We start from the raw sequence: 16220 nt of genomic DNA on the forward strand, positions 1-16220 counted from the left end.
TAAAGCAGTGATGTCCAAACAAGCTGAATTCATTAAACCTGGAGGTGCAGGACAGGTTCACTGAGAGAAGACGGATGAATGTGGGAATTTATGAGACTTCCCATCTGTAGCCTGAAGCTTAAGGCTAAATGGTTAATTACGCTTTATGGACTGCAGCTAGATTGTGCTCTGAAGGGGCGACGTAAATAAAACACATCATTACTTGGAGAAAGGGAGAGAATCGGGTGCCAACAAGGCAAAATTGACATTTTTCTGCCTCTGAGAACCTGTTGCTTTGCGACAAAGCTCTTTTTAATGTGGCCCTCATAAACAGCCATGAAAGGCCTCGTGGAGCTGAGTGCAGGGTGCGAGCTGTCCCACTGCACAGTTTGCCAAACATGACAGAGTAAACAGAGGTTTTCTCACAGTTAACAAGAAAAACAGTGAAAGGGATATCTCAGCAAAGCTCCCAAAGCTTCTCACCAGCACAAAAGAGCTCGATATTTACATTAATACAGCTCATTGAACTTTTTCACAATTTGTCGTGTTACATCAACAAAGTTCAATTTATTTTATTAAGATTCCATGTAATGGATTACAACACAAAGGAAAATGATAAAAAAAATATTAAAAGTGTAGCTTGCATTTGTATTCAGGACCCTGAGTCTTTGCAGAAAAACCTTTTACTGCTACTACAGCTTGAAGTCTTTTGAGTTATGTCTCTACCTGCTTTGACCATCTACATAGGAAAACTGTTGCACATTCTTTGTAAAACAGCTCAAGCTCACTGAGACTGGAGGGAGAGTATCTGTGAACATCAACTTTCATGTCTGGCCACAGATTCTTGCCTGGATTTAGGTCAGGATCTTAACTGTACCTCTTGTACACACATGAATATGTTTTGAGCCAAACCATTCCAATGTAGCTCTGGGTGTATTTTTAGGGTTCTTGTCCTGCTGAAACGTGAACCTCTACCCCAGTCGCAAGTCTTTTGCAGTCTCTAACAGCTCTTCTCCATGATTGTCCTATATTTAGCTCGATCCATCAACTTTGATCAACTTACTTGTCCCAGCAGAGGAACAGGGTCCCCACAGCATGATGCTCCCATCACCATGTTTAAGAGTGGGGATGATGTGTTTAGGGTAATGTGGACTGTCTGTTTTAAGCCACAATGTTTTGAATGTGGGCCAGAAAGTTTAGTTTTGGTCTTACATGACCAGAACACCTTTTTTCATAAGTTTACTGTGCCCCCTACATGTGGGGAACTTAGGGAAGAGGGCTTTTGGTGTTTTTTTAACAATGACTTTCTTCTGATTACCTTTTCGTAAATGCAAGATTTTACGGTGCATGACCAATAGTTGTTCTGACAACACATTCTCCCATCTAAGCTGTGGCTCTCTGCAGCTCCTCCAGAGTTACCATATGCCTATTGGCTGCTTCTCTGATCAATGCTCTATTGGTCTGACCAGTATGTTTAGGTGGAAAGCCATGTCTTGGTTGGTTTACAGTTGTGCCATTGTCTTTCCATTTCCAGATGATGGTTTAAACAGAACTATGTGAGATGTTTAAAGCTTGGGATATTATTTTAGAACCTAACTCTGCTTTAAACTTCTCCCTGACCTGTCTGCTGCATTACTTGGTCTTTATGATGCTGTTTGTTCTATAATGTTCTGACCTCAGAGGCCTTCACACAGGTGGATTTATACTGAGATTAGTTTATACCTGAGTAAAATCTAGGGGGGCTGCATATAAATTCACGCCACACTTTTAGGTTTTTAATTTGTCAAAGCAAATATTAAATCCATTTATCATTAAGTTACACTTTACAATTATGTGCTGCAGTCTGTTGGTCAATTACATAAAATCCTAATAAAATACTTTGAAATCTGTGGTTGAAAGGGTATGAATACTTTTGCAAGGCACTGTAAGACAATTTTAGAATAAAGCCATATTGTACAGCCTTGTAGTTATTTATAGTGTTGTGTCTAAATGCTTTTGTATAATTTCTTCCTCATATGTTTCTAAAAGGGTTTCTGTGGTTTGCACACAAGCAGAAAAACACTTTTTTTCATATTATAGGGCCTGCTGGGAACTTTTGTCTTTTTATTGCTTTGGTGCTTTTATTTGCTGTGTTGTTGAATATTTGACAATCCCAAAAAATGCAGCATTGTTCCCCGTGGACCAGAACCAGCAGGTCATAACAAGTGTGAGACGTGAAAACTCCCACTGGCAGCGTAGGTCGCACATAATACGACTCTATAATGTTCATACATGGACCGCATAAAGCTGGAATGAGTCTCTGCAACAGTGTTTAGGAGCAAAAATCATACACGTTTAACCTCATGTGCACAAAAAGAAAGTTATTTTCTGACAAAGTTGCCTCAAGAAACCAGAGTGAATTAACATCATTGCGGCACAAATCTTGCCAGGCTGAAGCGCTAATCATCCAACCTACACCACCTTTTTAATACCCCACCACCAACACCACCACGCTTGCAAAGCTATTTACAAAAACAATCCTATCCAGCAATTGTTAAAGGCTGTACCAGGGAGTGGAAAAGAGAAAACAAGCGATAGGAAAAAACTCTCCAAGACCACATTGTTACTGCAGAGCTTTTTAAGAGCTGATCCAGAATTTTACTGCTCTGTTAAAGTTCATTTCAGGAACCTGATATTTTGTTTGGCTAACTCTTGTGTTGCCACTAGGCTGCAGACTGCCTGAAACCTTCAGAAATGGAGTTCGCTAGTGATTTATTATCGTGAGCGCTGGATGATTTTACCGGAGCGTTATCAATGTTTGTTCTTCGTTTGCTTTATTTCTGCTTGGCTCTTCTGGCAGAGAAGGACATGCTCCAATTAAAACGTGTGTTCAAACCTGATTTCACCGTGGAGAATGACATACTTCTGGTCATTTAATCACGTATGGAAAGTTTGTACGCTGCAGATTCAGGGCAGCCCATCAAGACAATAAAAGATCCTGTTTTTAAACAGCAATGGTCATTAAGATTCTTTATCTCCTAAGCAGTCGTTTCGGCTCCTAAAACGTTCCTTTACCCAAACACAGAGGTTCTATGAAGAGATGTGCTGGGAGGATATGAAAGACATGGATTTTCTATGTAATCATATTTGCCAAAAAAAGGTAGGGGCCAAGGGATTTACTGTGCCTTCTCTTTAATAAATGCATTCAAACATCATGAATGTCAATGCACCGCGAGGACACTCATCACCACAAATACACAGAAATTTAGAACTGCACTTATAGTTGAGAGAATGCACATTCTCATTTAGTACTAAAGGTTTAGGTACAAAAAAATAAAATAAAATCTGGTCTTTTTGAAGTTGTGAGATTATCTGAATCCAAGCTTGGAAGCACAAAACAGATTACACCAGATTACACCATCAAGAAAAATGATACAAAATGGAAAATTCAAATGAGGGAAAGAAGCAGCCAGGTGATAATGATGTATGTACAAAGCTAGAAAGAGCTGTCTTGTTGTAGACTAGACAACAGGGATATTTATATGTAGACTGATGCATAGAGCAGGGTAGACATGCGAGGGACAATCTGCTTTTCTTCACATGCCTTGTTTTTTTAATGCACCACATTATTTTAAGACTCACAGCACATAAATATTTACTGTAATGAAAGGTTGGTGCTGATCTGGGTTGGAGGGATGACCTGGGTGGAGGTATCAGATTAATTAATAATTAATGAAATTAATCAGACTTTCTTTCTTTCTTTCTTTCTCCTTCTGAAGATGAGAGAAGCAGCGATTTGAAAAGTCAACGTGCAGAAAATTCATTAAATCTACATTACTACATTACATCTGGTGTAAAACTATGAAATATTTTGGAAAATGAAGTAAAAACCTTTATTTGTTAAGCAATTTATGAAATTCTTTTGAAAAACATTATGGCCAGTAAAATTGTATTGAGGGCAGTTGTCCTGTTCTGAGTTTGTTTTGTAAATATATATTTAAATAGGGATGGCCATCAGTATTTATTCTGTTATATTGTCATATGGACAGGTCAGATTTCAATTGTTTATTGTATTACTGCTCTATTACATTATATAAATCGTTTCTTCTTTCTGCTCCTTTTTTACTTTATACATTCTTGTACTGAACCTGAAATGAAATGACCATTATTAAGTGTGGCAATCTCTTTAAAACCAAGGTCTTCAGCAGTCTGCTGCTACGCAGCATGCTGGTGATTAAGTACAACGCCCGGGCAGAAAGTCATCAGCAATGACCTCAGAGAAACTGTTGCTTCTGATCAATCTAGATCAGATTGGTGGATGGATGGATGGACAGATAGGGAGAGACCCCAGGGTGGGATTTGAACCCAGGGCCTTCTTGCTATAAGGCAACAGTGTTACCAACTGCGCCACCGTGTAGCCATCAATAAAACCCTACAGTTGAAAGCACTAAAATGCATTAGGATTTAAAAATAAGTACACAAAGACTTAGAAATATGTCTGACTGATGTAAATCCATTTTGTAAATCCAAGCTCAAGCATAGACATATACTACTATACACAGACAATCACACTTACTTAGCCTAAGACTTTTCAATATGTTCTGTCTTTATGAATTTAACAAAAACAGAAAATGAGGGGAACGAGTCGTGGGAACACACATTTAAAACATGATCTGAGATGTCCAGATCTAAGAAAGATGACTCAAAGTCCTTCAGTTCAGATAAGCCTGTACACTGAACAGACAAATACACGTAGGAAATGCCTACATGACCGTAAACATCATCTACACTGTTGACTTTGATTTGATGTTAAGCACTTTTTAACGATTCCCATTTGAAATCAACACATGGTCAAAATATGTCCCTTTGCAGCCACCCTTGTGTTGCTAACTTGATATTTTCTAAAGCCCCTTTAAAAACAAAGTCCTGGTGAAGCTATTCTGCATACTCTAACAATTTGAACAGAAAACAACGGGTCATGTGTTTTGGTTTAAAAAATAAAAAAAGTAACAGTAAAAACCGTGTTAACTGAGAAACTTCCATTTTTGTAAAAATATGTTTTCCATAACGGCAGATGCTTAGTTAAAGCCATTACAGCACAATTACTTGAGAAAAGCATTTTACTCTGTTGGAGACCTCATTGTTTTACATTCCTCCAAACTGGTGAATTACTCAGCAGTGGCTTAAAAATCTGATTTGCCTGCAGCTGATCCCAGATGTTGGATGAGAAGCAAGAGCAACCAGGAACAATGCACGGTCTCAAGTGTCTCTGTGTGTCTGCAGATGCATTTGACTCTGAAACTCAGCAAAACAAATTTATCTAAACAGGGATGATGGAGTTTAGAGGAACAACAATAATTAAACTCTTCATTCAGGCGTTCTCTTAACAAGATGAGATATGAGATGAGATGAGATAAGATAAGATAGAGTTGTAAAACACCTTTGAGGGGAGCTGAGCAGCTGCAGAGTTATGACAATGTTACAATGCTTTTGCAAAATATTGAGAATTAATTAACCTTTCTCTTCATGCATTATATTCAGTGGGATTGTAGATTATTCATGTCAAAATTCCCACACTTTTCTAGACTTTAAATTCCAGATTTCTCATCCAATATTTGATTACATTGTATGTATAAATACAAAAATTCACTGCAGTGGTCCAGTTTTAGATTTGGAACCTACAAAAACTGTTGGATGGATGGATGGATGGATGGATGGATGGTCAAATAGACAAATAAATGGATAGCTGATAAATTAATTTCTGGACAGAAAGATGGACATATAGAAGGACGAATGACCAGACAGATAAATGAATGTCATAAATGAATGAATGAATCAATTAATACAAGACAGATGGACAAATGAACAGAAAGATGCAGACAAACTTACAAAGGGAAAGGAAGCACAGACTGATAGATATATGAATTGACGTATATTATTAATGAACAAATGGGCAGACAGAGATGGGTAAATGGACGGACACTTCTCTTTAAATCTTTTACTAAATACTAGGGTAAAAGTCTCACCAGTTGGAGCGGCTCATAATAAACATTCAGATATTTATCATGATGACACTGGGACAGGGAATAAGTCCTGGAATACAACTTTTTTTCCATACTTTATTTTCTTTTTTCTCACTAATCCACACTGACTGACTGAATGTGTAAGAACTTTGTTCACTGATTTCATCATGGCCAAGCAGCTGGTGAAGATAGATGGTGCTAAAACTTTGCTGAAGCATTATTCAATTCAATTCAGTTTATTTATAAAGCGCCAATTCACAACACATGTCGTCTCAAGGCACTTCACAAAGTCAGGTACATACATTCCAATTAATCCTAACTATTATTGAGATTACCTTCACAGGAAGAGGCCCAAGAGGAGAATTTACTGAAGCACAACACAAAAGGGACAAAGTCATTAAAACAAAATTATGAAAAGGACGAGTGACTTCTCTCTTTTTGTCAAGATGAAGTGGTTGTTGTGTACTGTGGTTCCAACGGGACTCAACCTCTGCTTTCAAACAACACCAAACATGACTGCATTTCATCTTCCTGACAGACAGCTAGAGCCTTTCGCTTACAAAATACGTCTTCTATAAACCAAAGCCACTCCCTGACAAAGGCTGCCAGTCTTCTCAAGCAGGAGTGGACAACCAGAGGCACACGAATGTCTGCGGTTCAGAATGGGTCATGGAAGACAGCCTATTTGGAGACACGTCTGCTTTGTCCACCTTGGAAATTTCCTGCCAGATAGTGCCTGGAAGAACGATTTCCCCCCTCCGTCTGAGTCCAGGCCTCAAAAATGTGAGAAAATGCTGCTGGGTGATTCACCCTGCACTGTGATTATGGGCTTTTTGATATTTTGATATTCTACTCCATATCCCTTTCTCTGCCTCAACATTGTACTGCAGCCTCCTGTCAAAATATTTTGGAATTGTTGTCAGGACTCTAAATATGGAGTCCCTGCAAAGAGTACAAAATGGGATCAAATCACAATTAGTATGTTGGCTTGCTGGGCAACTCCTCTAAACACCATGTGAAACAACAAAACTGTGACAATAATATCTTAAAATGACTTTATTATGACAAAAAATTGTCATTTTGCAGTGTTTTATATGAAAACAAATACACAAACATCATCTCATTTCGTCAAATTACCCAAATACTTGGATATGCATGTATTAATAAGTCTTTTTCCACATGCAAGAGCAGCATTGCATGCAACATAGTCCCACATCTCAACAGTCAGTCAAAAATACACAGCCTTATGCACGGTCACAAGGCTGGACCAGGAATGAAACAGAACCACCCTCAGACCATGACAGCTCTGCCAGAGCGGCTCAGGGAAACGTATACTTAAGTGGAATACCATGTGATTTGGCTGTAACAGGGATACGCACGTAGTCCTTTAACTGCACATTAACTGGCCTCCGTGCAATAACAAGTTAACTTTTATCTGGCTATAACAAGCTCCACCGCCATATCCAAATAAACACAGGATGCTATTCAATTCAAGTTGCTGAAAAGACTTCTGTGGAGCAAGAAATATAAAAGACACCCACTATTTTGCAAGCTAAAAACTCCAAAAATGTTTATGTTATTGTGCCACACAAAACGATGAGTGTGCACACTCTGAACAGAAAAATGCTGTTTGTTGACACTGGTGTTCATGGAAATATCCTGCTTCAACATCATTATGCAAACTGACTGGAAGAAATTATTTACTGTTGATATGAAGCTGCCCATGCACCAGCAAAAATATTTACAGAGGTCAGACCTCTAAAGATACAACAGATTTTGCAGGATATTGCTTAAAACTTACTGGTTGATTAAAGGTAAACATGTGTCTGATGAGCTACTCTGAGCTTCTAGTGTAGTCGTACCTGAGTCAGTGGCTGTAATCAGTAGGATGTATTTCCCCTGAGTTTCCCGATCCAGGGTTTGAGTCACACTCAGCTGACCGCTGGACGACAGGGTGAACGCTCCCTCATCGTTCCCACCACTGAGCATGTAGCTCAACTGTCCATTGGCTCCTTGGTCGTCATCTCTGGCAACAACCTGGAAATTAGGTTATTATAAACTATTATTTGACCATAATGTCTTAATGTTTTAAACAAATATGTTTAAAATAAAAGTTAAATTGAGCTTTTTTTTTTATAGTTTTGACCACAATTTGCTCTGTCCCCTAATCTAAAGCACATTTGTAACATTGAGCCATATTTTAGTTATTGCTCACAAGGAAAATACAGAAAAGAATAAATTGTATTTAATTTTATTTGTGAAATTTCAATTGTAAGAGTTAAATGTAAATTCAAAATTTAATTGCACATTTTTAACAATAAAAAAATACATAAATTCATAAATAAATAAACAAATTAATTAATGAATAAATAATAAGAGTGATCTGTGAACATAAGGTGTGTTTCCACATGTTAAGGTTTGGAGAATTTACTTAAAACTTAAATCAACTCAATTCAGTTTTATTTATATAGCGCCAATTCACAACACATGTTGTCTCAAGGCACTTCACAACAGTCAGGTTCATACATTCCAATTAATCCTAACCATTGAACAGTGCAGTCGGAGTTAGCTTTTTATTCAAATTGGATAAAATGTTTTTCTATCTAAGGAAACCCAGCAGATTGCATCCAGTCAGTGACTTGCAGCATTCACTCCTCCTGGATGAGCATGTAGAGACAGTGGACAGTCACTGGCGTTGACTTTGCAGCAATCCCTCATACTGAGCATGCATGTAGCAACAGTGGAGAGGAAAAACTCCCTTTTAACAGGAAGAAACCTCCAGCAGAACCAGGCTCAGTGTGAGCGGCCATCTGCCACGACCGACTGGGGGTTTGAGAGAACAGAGCAGAGACACAAAGAGAACAAAGAAGCACTGATCCAGGAGTACTTTCTATGGGAAGGAAAAGTCAATGTTAACGGATGTAGCTCCTTTAGTCGTTTCACCTAGAAAGAAAGAACAGATAAACTGAGACAGTTTTCAAGGTTAGAGTCTGAAAGAGAGCACATAGAGTTAGTCACAGTAAAAGCTCAGTCAATTTCCATGTCTAGGAGAGAGAAAGGGTTAAACACTGAAAGACAGGGCCATGTGGATCATCGGTAGAGGGTGAGCATTAAGTTGTTGCCAGCAGAAGCTCGGACGATTCCCCTCTCCAGAAAGGTGTCACAGGTAGACACAGAGCCAGGCCAGGTGTAGCTTCTAGGAAGTGAAAATAGAGAACAAAGTTAAAAGCTTAAATAACAGCAAATAATGCAGGAGATATTGCGGATAATGCAGGATAATTGGAGAGTAGTGTGAGAATGTAGTGAAGAGGGTGAAAGTGGTCGTTATGTCCTCCAGCAGCCTAAGCCTATAGTAGCATAACTACAGAGATAGTTTCAGTTCAGATTATTTAGTTAAACGGCGCTTATTTACAAAAATGTCGTCTCAAGGAACCCCACAAAGGCTCCCACTGGTGGTCATTGTTATACTAAAAACCACAATGATTGGGATACCTCCCTCTGTCAGACTGATTATAACCATTGGAAAAGAGAAGGGGTCATACAGGTAGCAGCAATGGAGGGTGTGTTTGCAGCTCAACCATAACTGAGCCGGTTTAGGCTAAACCTGAAATCACTGCGTGAAATTTACTGTAGGTAAAATATTGACAGCTGGTAACTGTTCCTTAAACCCCATCTGAAATTTTTTTTATTACTTTATATAAAGGACTTGACTTTACCTTAATTCAAACCATGAATAAATTAATATACTGTCTTTTGCTTTGTGAAGCCACGTTATCATGAACAAGGCATTTTCTTTATTAAATTAGTAATTTCCTGCTATGTTCTTTTGTGTGGCAAAAGGAATTAGACCTCTTTTTTCACATCATGTTTGTACAACCACAGAATTTAGGTATGCATTTAAGAAATGCTTACATTACATTACATAATTACTGCAAGAACAAATGAATTTCTTTTAAGGGTTTTTACACATCTTTACTAAGGGTGGCAATAACTATGGAGTGTGCTGTAAACTACGCTGGGGATATCCCAGTGTAACCACTGTCCTCGTTCCAGTAAAACAGATGGGGGTAATTACCAGCAGTAGTACCATGGAGGTAATTGTTGAGGCGAGGAAGATCATTATTTATTCATTTTGTCTAATCAGACCTTCCCAGAGAACCCACATAAAGGAAAACTAGAGATTCGCTAAGCAGGGTTGTCCTACTTTAGGCTGCAGATATATTTTAAAAGATTTCTTAAAATAAAAAGCATTTAAAAGTCCAACTTTTACCCACTTGCCTTCTCATACCATCCTTACATGCCTACTACAACCAGGATAGCACACAGATGTAAGCTCATGTGCAGACACCACATCTGGACCTTTTCTCACTATGTAACTGTGGCCTCATTTCCTGTTAAGGTATACACATGAAGTAAAGCTGCCGTCCTACTTGAAGTAGGCTTTCCCTGCTTTATTTTTTATACATGCCTCATTTAGTCATCAGGGTGTTTACGATGTTAATTGCCTCGTCATGCAGTTTTGCGCAGTTTCATATTTTGGTGAAATCCTACAAAGGCTTAATCGAGCAGAGCAAATTGCTGCCATATATCATTTCTTTATCATTTCAGTCAGGTATTTGTCATTTAGCAAAAAAGACCATTGGGCCCAGTGCCTCTGTGAACGTATACAACTTACATACCTGCACTTATTAAGTTAGTATTAGTATAAATTTAGTTAAGGTATTAGCTTGTTGAAGGTCTTTGAACTGACATTTGAAGCACTCGCTTTGTTTTATCATAGAGGACCTTTCCGTGAAGGAAAAAAACAAAACTTCATCATTAAAACAAAAATGAAATAGAAGAAGACTGACCTGCAGAATGTTTTTTGGTAGGTTCTCAAGGTTCTCCTTGGCATTGATGGTGTAAGGAGAGAGCTCAAACACTGGTGAGCAGTCATTAACATCCAATAAAAGAATGTTGACGGTGGTACGGTCCACTCTGGGGCTGCTTCCACGGTCTGAAGCCTGGACCACCAGTGAATAGGATGAATGTGTTTCACGGTCAAGCTGTCTGGCTACTGAAATCACCCCTGTGACCGAATCGATTCGGAAATCACTGTTTGTGTTCCCGCTGGCGATAGAGAACCGGATCTGCCCATTGGTGCCATCATCGACATCAGTGGCAAAGACCTGGATGACATCAGTGCCAGTCAAGACGTTCTCCTCAATCTCAATGTCATAGATGTTTTGTGAGAAGCTTGGTGTGTTGTCATTGACATCCAGAACCATCATAGTCACATCCATGGTGGAGGAGAGAGGAGGCTCACCTTTATCTGTAGCAATAATGGTGAGGGTGTAGTTTGAAAGTTCTTCTCTGTCCAGTTCTCCAACCAACCTGACATCTCCATCAATTATACCAATGCTAAACTTATTGCCAAAGGGTCCGCTGAGGGAGTATTCCACATAGCTGTTGGGTCCGCTGTCAACATCTGTGGCCTGAGCAGTGAACACCACCGTGTCCACCGGTGTATTCTCCTGAATGTAAGTCATCTTCTGGGAGGTGAAAGTGGGTGGGCAGTCATTAACATCCAGGAGGATGATTGACACCTGGGCAGTACTACTGAAGCGGGTGATGGGAGGAGGTGCCAGGTCATTGACAGTTATCATCAGGTTGTAGAAGGATTGGGTTTCCCGGTCAAGTGCACTCTTGGTTTTAAGAACACCTTCCCTGGTGATCACAAAGTGGCCATGAGGATCACCAGAGGAAATCTTGTAGAGAAGCTGGGCGTTTGGACCTGAAAAAATAAGATTTATGTGATTAGATAAAGGTGTTTTTACATTTTGTCTTACAGTGGGAAAGTTAGTGTTTGATTCTGGATTTTTACATGATTTGTTTATATTGTGTTTTGCATTTTTCATTTTTTTGTTTTTCCTGTAAATTCCTCCAGAAAACAAGATTCAATTGATTTGGCAGAAAAGTCAGAAGGTGGACCACAGCACAGCATATCAACAGCTGATACACAGGTGAGGTGCAAAGACTTATTAGTCACCAGGTAAAAGGAGCTGAAGGAACAAAGTACGAGTACTTGTTTTAGTCAACTAATGACATTTTTGTATTCAAGCCAAAACTCTTTAAATTCACTGTTGCTCATTAAATTGGAATAAAATGTTTTTACTTGTTAAGAAATAATTTTGATTTGTTCTTGAAAGATTTAGCTATATCCACTCAAACTTTAATTGACATTTCTGTTCCAAATATATCCCTACAAACCACAATAAAAAGAGGAATATGTCTGAAAACAAAAATATTCCACCTTTATTGGCAACAGTGTATACACTTTTCAATGACAATGGAACTGCTAGTGGGTAACTTAACAAGAAAATTTTAATTTCAATTGGCTAAACATACAATTTTAAGCCAGTAAGCCTAAATATCTAGGGAAATAAAAACAAATGATGGTGAGACAACAACTATGAGAACATGCACATTTAAGATAATACTGTTATTTAGGACCGTGTTTGAAAAACTTGACTGCATTTAAGACTTTTTAATGTCTAAAATTGTGATAATCCAATGTTTGACTTAATGACCATGCATAAATCCTGTTTGGAGGCATACAAAAGCTACAAAGACAAACTTATTGAAAACAATTTGAAACTGTCACTTCTCCTAAAAATGTAAGCATCGCAATTTAATATAACCTGAAGTTGGGAAAAGCAAACAAAGAGAAGCAGATAACCACAAGAAAGCATAGTATACCGAAGGTCAAATTCTGATATTTCTATTGTTCATGATGTCAAAAAAACTAAATACTCTGCATTGGGCACTCATGTGGATAATCAACATTCATTTCCACAAATTGTACATGTATAACAACTGGCTTCTCCTCTTGACCTCCAAGATTTCAATCCATTCAAGCAGCATGACAGATTTCTATCCAAACAGAAACCCAACTGCAAGCCACTTCCGAAACTGATAATGCCTTTCTGCATTTTTACAAAAAACACTTATAAGCACATTTATTTAATTGCCATAAATGGTTCGCATTTCAGTGGATTTGTGGAGTAAACCATCTAACCTTGAAATCTGGCCTAATCCACAGAGCTCTCCAGGAAGTGGAGGTTAAAATGAGCTTAAATTGAGCATCGGGTATTCAACTCAACGGGGTATTCATGTAGAAAGCTTTGACACCTTCCCACACTCAATGTGTATTTACAGTACACAAGTGATCCGTTATCAGAAGCCTAAGTGCTGCTTCCATCTGAGTTTAGCCTATGCTGCAGGGGGACAAGCCTTTGGGTCAGGGGTCAGAGCTTGGGAAGTGCTAACAATGGTAGTGTTCTTTTGTGACAGTGAAAAACAGGAGCTCTGTATCTGTGAGGACGACGCGGTCAGATTATGCGGAGAAAGAAGCCAGACTCTGGGTTAAGAGAGCAAGGCAGTGTATTTCCCAGGAATGTAGGTCACGATAACCACATTAGGCCTGGATAAAGCTGTAATTACAGCAGGGGAGAGAGTAGCGCCAAACGTTGAAGTACCACACACTTCAGGATCTCAAAACTCCACCACCTGAAAGGCAGAAATAACCCAGGCCACTGAATCACACGATGAAGACATTTTGTTTCATCAGAATAACAAAATCTAACGTAGGTTGAGGAGATTTTGTGTAACCAGCCATCTGAACAATGTGGCACCTATTTATGCATAACTGAAGAGTTTCAAGTGTTAGCGCAAATTAAAAAATATTTCTAAACATAGTCGTGTTATATGGTACTTTAAAACCTGTACTCTTAACATTGTGTTTTAAAAATCAAAATAGTTAAATGCAAATACAGTGACAATAATAAAAACATACCAATATATTTCATGTTGCCATCAGTAGTAATATCGGTTGCATTTTATTTTTAATCAAAACAATTTATTTATATGACTGTTTTGGTGTTTTGGTTTTAAATTTATGTATGAATTCTGTAATAACGGTGCTATTTTTGGTCAAGGTCAAAATGTCCAGCCGGTTCCTGATTAAAGAATACACCCTGAACCAGATGATGCATCATTGGCCTGTTTAAAAAACTCAATGAAAAACGAAGGCAGTAATTTTCCATGTCTATGTGAACCCTGATTATAGAATTGTTCATGCATAAACGTGGAATATTTACATTTCTAAAAACCTTTGCCTTTCCATTAAGTAACAAATTAACAGTACACTGTATTAAGAGAAAAGCACTCTTGTTTGGAAGGCCAGATATAATGTTTAAGGGTTTCAAGATGATATAACTTATAACATATATGAAGGCATATGTAAAAGAAAACGCTTAGCCAAAAAGCAAAGCTCTCAATTCACTGGTGTCCGTCTATGTTCCAACCTTCACCTATGGTCATGAGATATGGGTCATGACTAAAAGAAGGAGAGCCCGGATACAAGCGTCTGAAACAAGCTTCCTCCGCCTTAGAGATAGGTCGAGGAGCTCCATCATCTGAGGGGAGCTGAAGTAGAGCCGAGGCTTCAACGCAGCAAAAGGAATCAGTTGACTAGGTTTAGGCATCCGATCAGGATACGAGGATCAGAACCACAATAAATGGGAACACAGTGTAGTACAAAGTTTTCTGAAAATATTTCACATGCGATTTAAGCATTTATTTTTATGATTATTGATTGTAGCTGTCAAAAGAGTGCACGAATTGACAACAGCACCCTTTTGGGACGTCAAAATTAATGTATTTTTGAGTCAGTTATTTTAAAGAAAATTAAAACAAACAATAAAAAAATTGTTTTCTGCCAAATACAAACCTTTTAAATTCAGAAAGTGTTTTGAGCAGCATGATTTGTCTCATAAATACAAAGGGCTTTTTCAGAGGGAAGTACTTTACCGTTTTTATAATATTAATATTATAATATTAATGTTAATATAAAACAAGAAAACCTTTACTGGGATATTAACTATAACCTACTATGAAATTTCACACTTACCATCATCAGCATCACTGGCTACAACGGTGATGATACTGGATCCAGGCGGCAGACTCTCTGAGACAGAAGCGCTGTACATGGTGGTGTCGAAGACGGGCGAGTTGTCGTTCACATCCAGAACATTAAAATAAACACGGACCGTGCTGGCATGCCCACCGCCATCCTCAGCTTTCGCAGTTAGTATGTAGTACTGCTGGGCCTCATAGTCCAACAGACGCGTCACGTTGAAAACGCCCGTCACTGGGTTGAGAAGGAAGGTCCCGTCTTCATCATCCTCCTCCAGCGAGTAGGTGACCTCACCGTTTACCCCTGAGTCGGAGTCGCTCGCCAGGATCGCTGCCACGATGGAGCCTGGGGGATGACAGAGGTGCGATGTTTACTGCTTGCTTCTAAAATATTATTGCTGGAGGATTATTTTTAATAAATGTGAGTCGCTGATTGTTAGTTTAGTTAGTTGTTAATTCTGTCTTGGACTGCTGTGTCTGAACAAACAGCTCATTATTAGGGCATTTTGGGTACTTAATGGGATTATAATTCAATTTTATCCTCGCTAGACATTTTTCTTTGATTACCAAACTATTTTTCCAGTGCTGAGAGGGGTGAATGAGGTCTGCCTGTTGGTTGTCAGTGGCAGTAAATCAAATCTGAGTTATTCTCCAGTTGACCCACTAAACCTTTGATTTCACTCTTGAGAAAAATGCTGACTATTTTAGAGCAACAACACATATAAAAATGCTTGGAAAAAATGCAAAAGAAAAAAAATTTTCCCCTTGAGCTGTGTGAGTTTGGTCTGAGAGCTTTTCCAGAAGACAAAACATCGCCTGCTCCGTCCATTTCAGCATGTTTAGTTTGTAACCATATGCTCCATTAAGCGACCTCACCTGGCGCCATGTCCTCAGGGATGTCAAATGAATACGTCGCACGGGAGAACTGGGGCGTGTGGTCGTTTATGTCTTGGACAGTGATGTTCAGCCTCATGTCGGACGACTGTTTTCCATCGTCTGCTCGCACCAAGAGGGAATATTTTGACCGCCGTTCGCGGTCCAACTTCTTGGTGGCGATCAGATCGCCGGATTCGGGGTCGATGCGAAAGCTGTCATCGGCCCCACTGATGATGGTGTAAGTCACTAGAGCATTTGGACCCTGAAAGAAGAAACAGCAATGCAGAATTAGGTCAAGTTTTTTATCTTTTAAATAAAAAAACTTCTATTTTTATTTATTTTAATTATATTTTTAACAATGTTTGTTTTAAACTCCCAAAGCCAGTGCGTTGGCCTCATTCAGATACA

The 16220-nt window shown here is 38.8% G+C and overlaps 1 protein-coding gene across 1 annotated transcript in view; it reads right to left on the reverse strand.

Moving 5' to 3' along the window:
- LOC124860326 (protocadherin Fat 4) overlaps positions 1-16220 on the reverse strand; it is a 142668-nt gene that overhangs the window by 49155 nt on the left and 77293 nt on the right. The window contains exons 3-6 of the mRNA XM_047353546.1: positions 15813-16074; positions 14932-15282; positions 10832-11754; positions 7844-8018 (exon numbers count right to left, since the gene is read on the reverse strand). Of these exons, the coding sequence (XP_047209502.1) occupies positions 7844-8018; positions 10832-11754; positions 14932-15282; positions 15813-16074 (1711 nt within the window). The remainder of the gene's footprint in view (positions 1-7843; positions 8019-10831; positions 11755-14931; positions 15283-15812; positions 16075-16220) is intronic.

The sequence above is a fragment of the Girardinichthys multiradiatus genome, chromosome 23 (assembly GCF_021462225.1).
Source record: "Girardinichthys multiradiatus isolate DD_20200921_A chromosome 23, DD_fGirMul_XY1, whole genome shotgun sequence".
NCBI lineage: Eukaryota > Metazoa > Chordata > Actinopteri > Cyprinodontiformes > Goodeidae > Girardinichthys > Girardinichthys multiradiatus.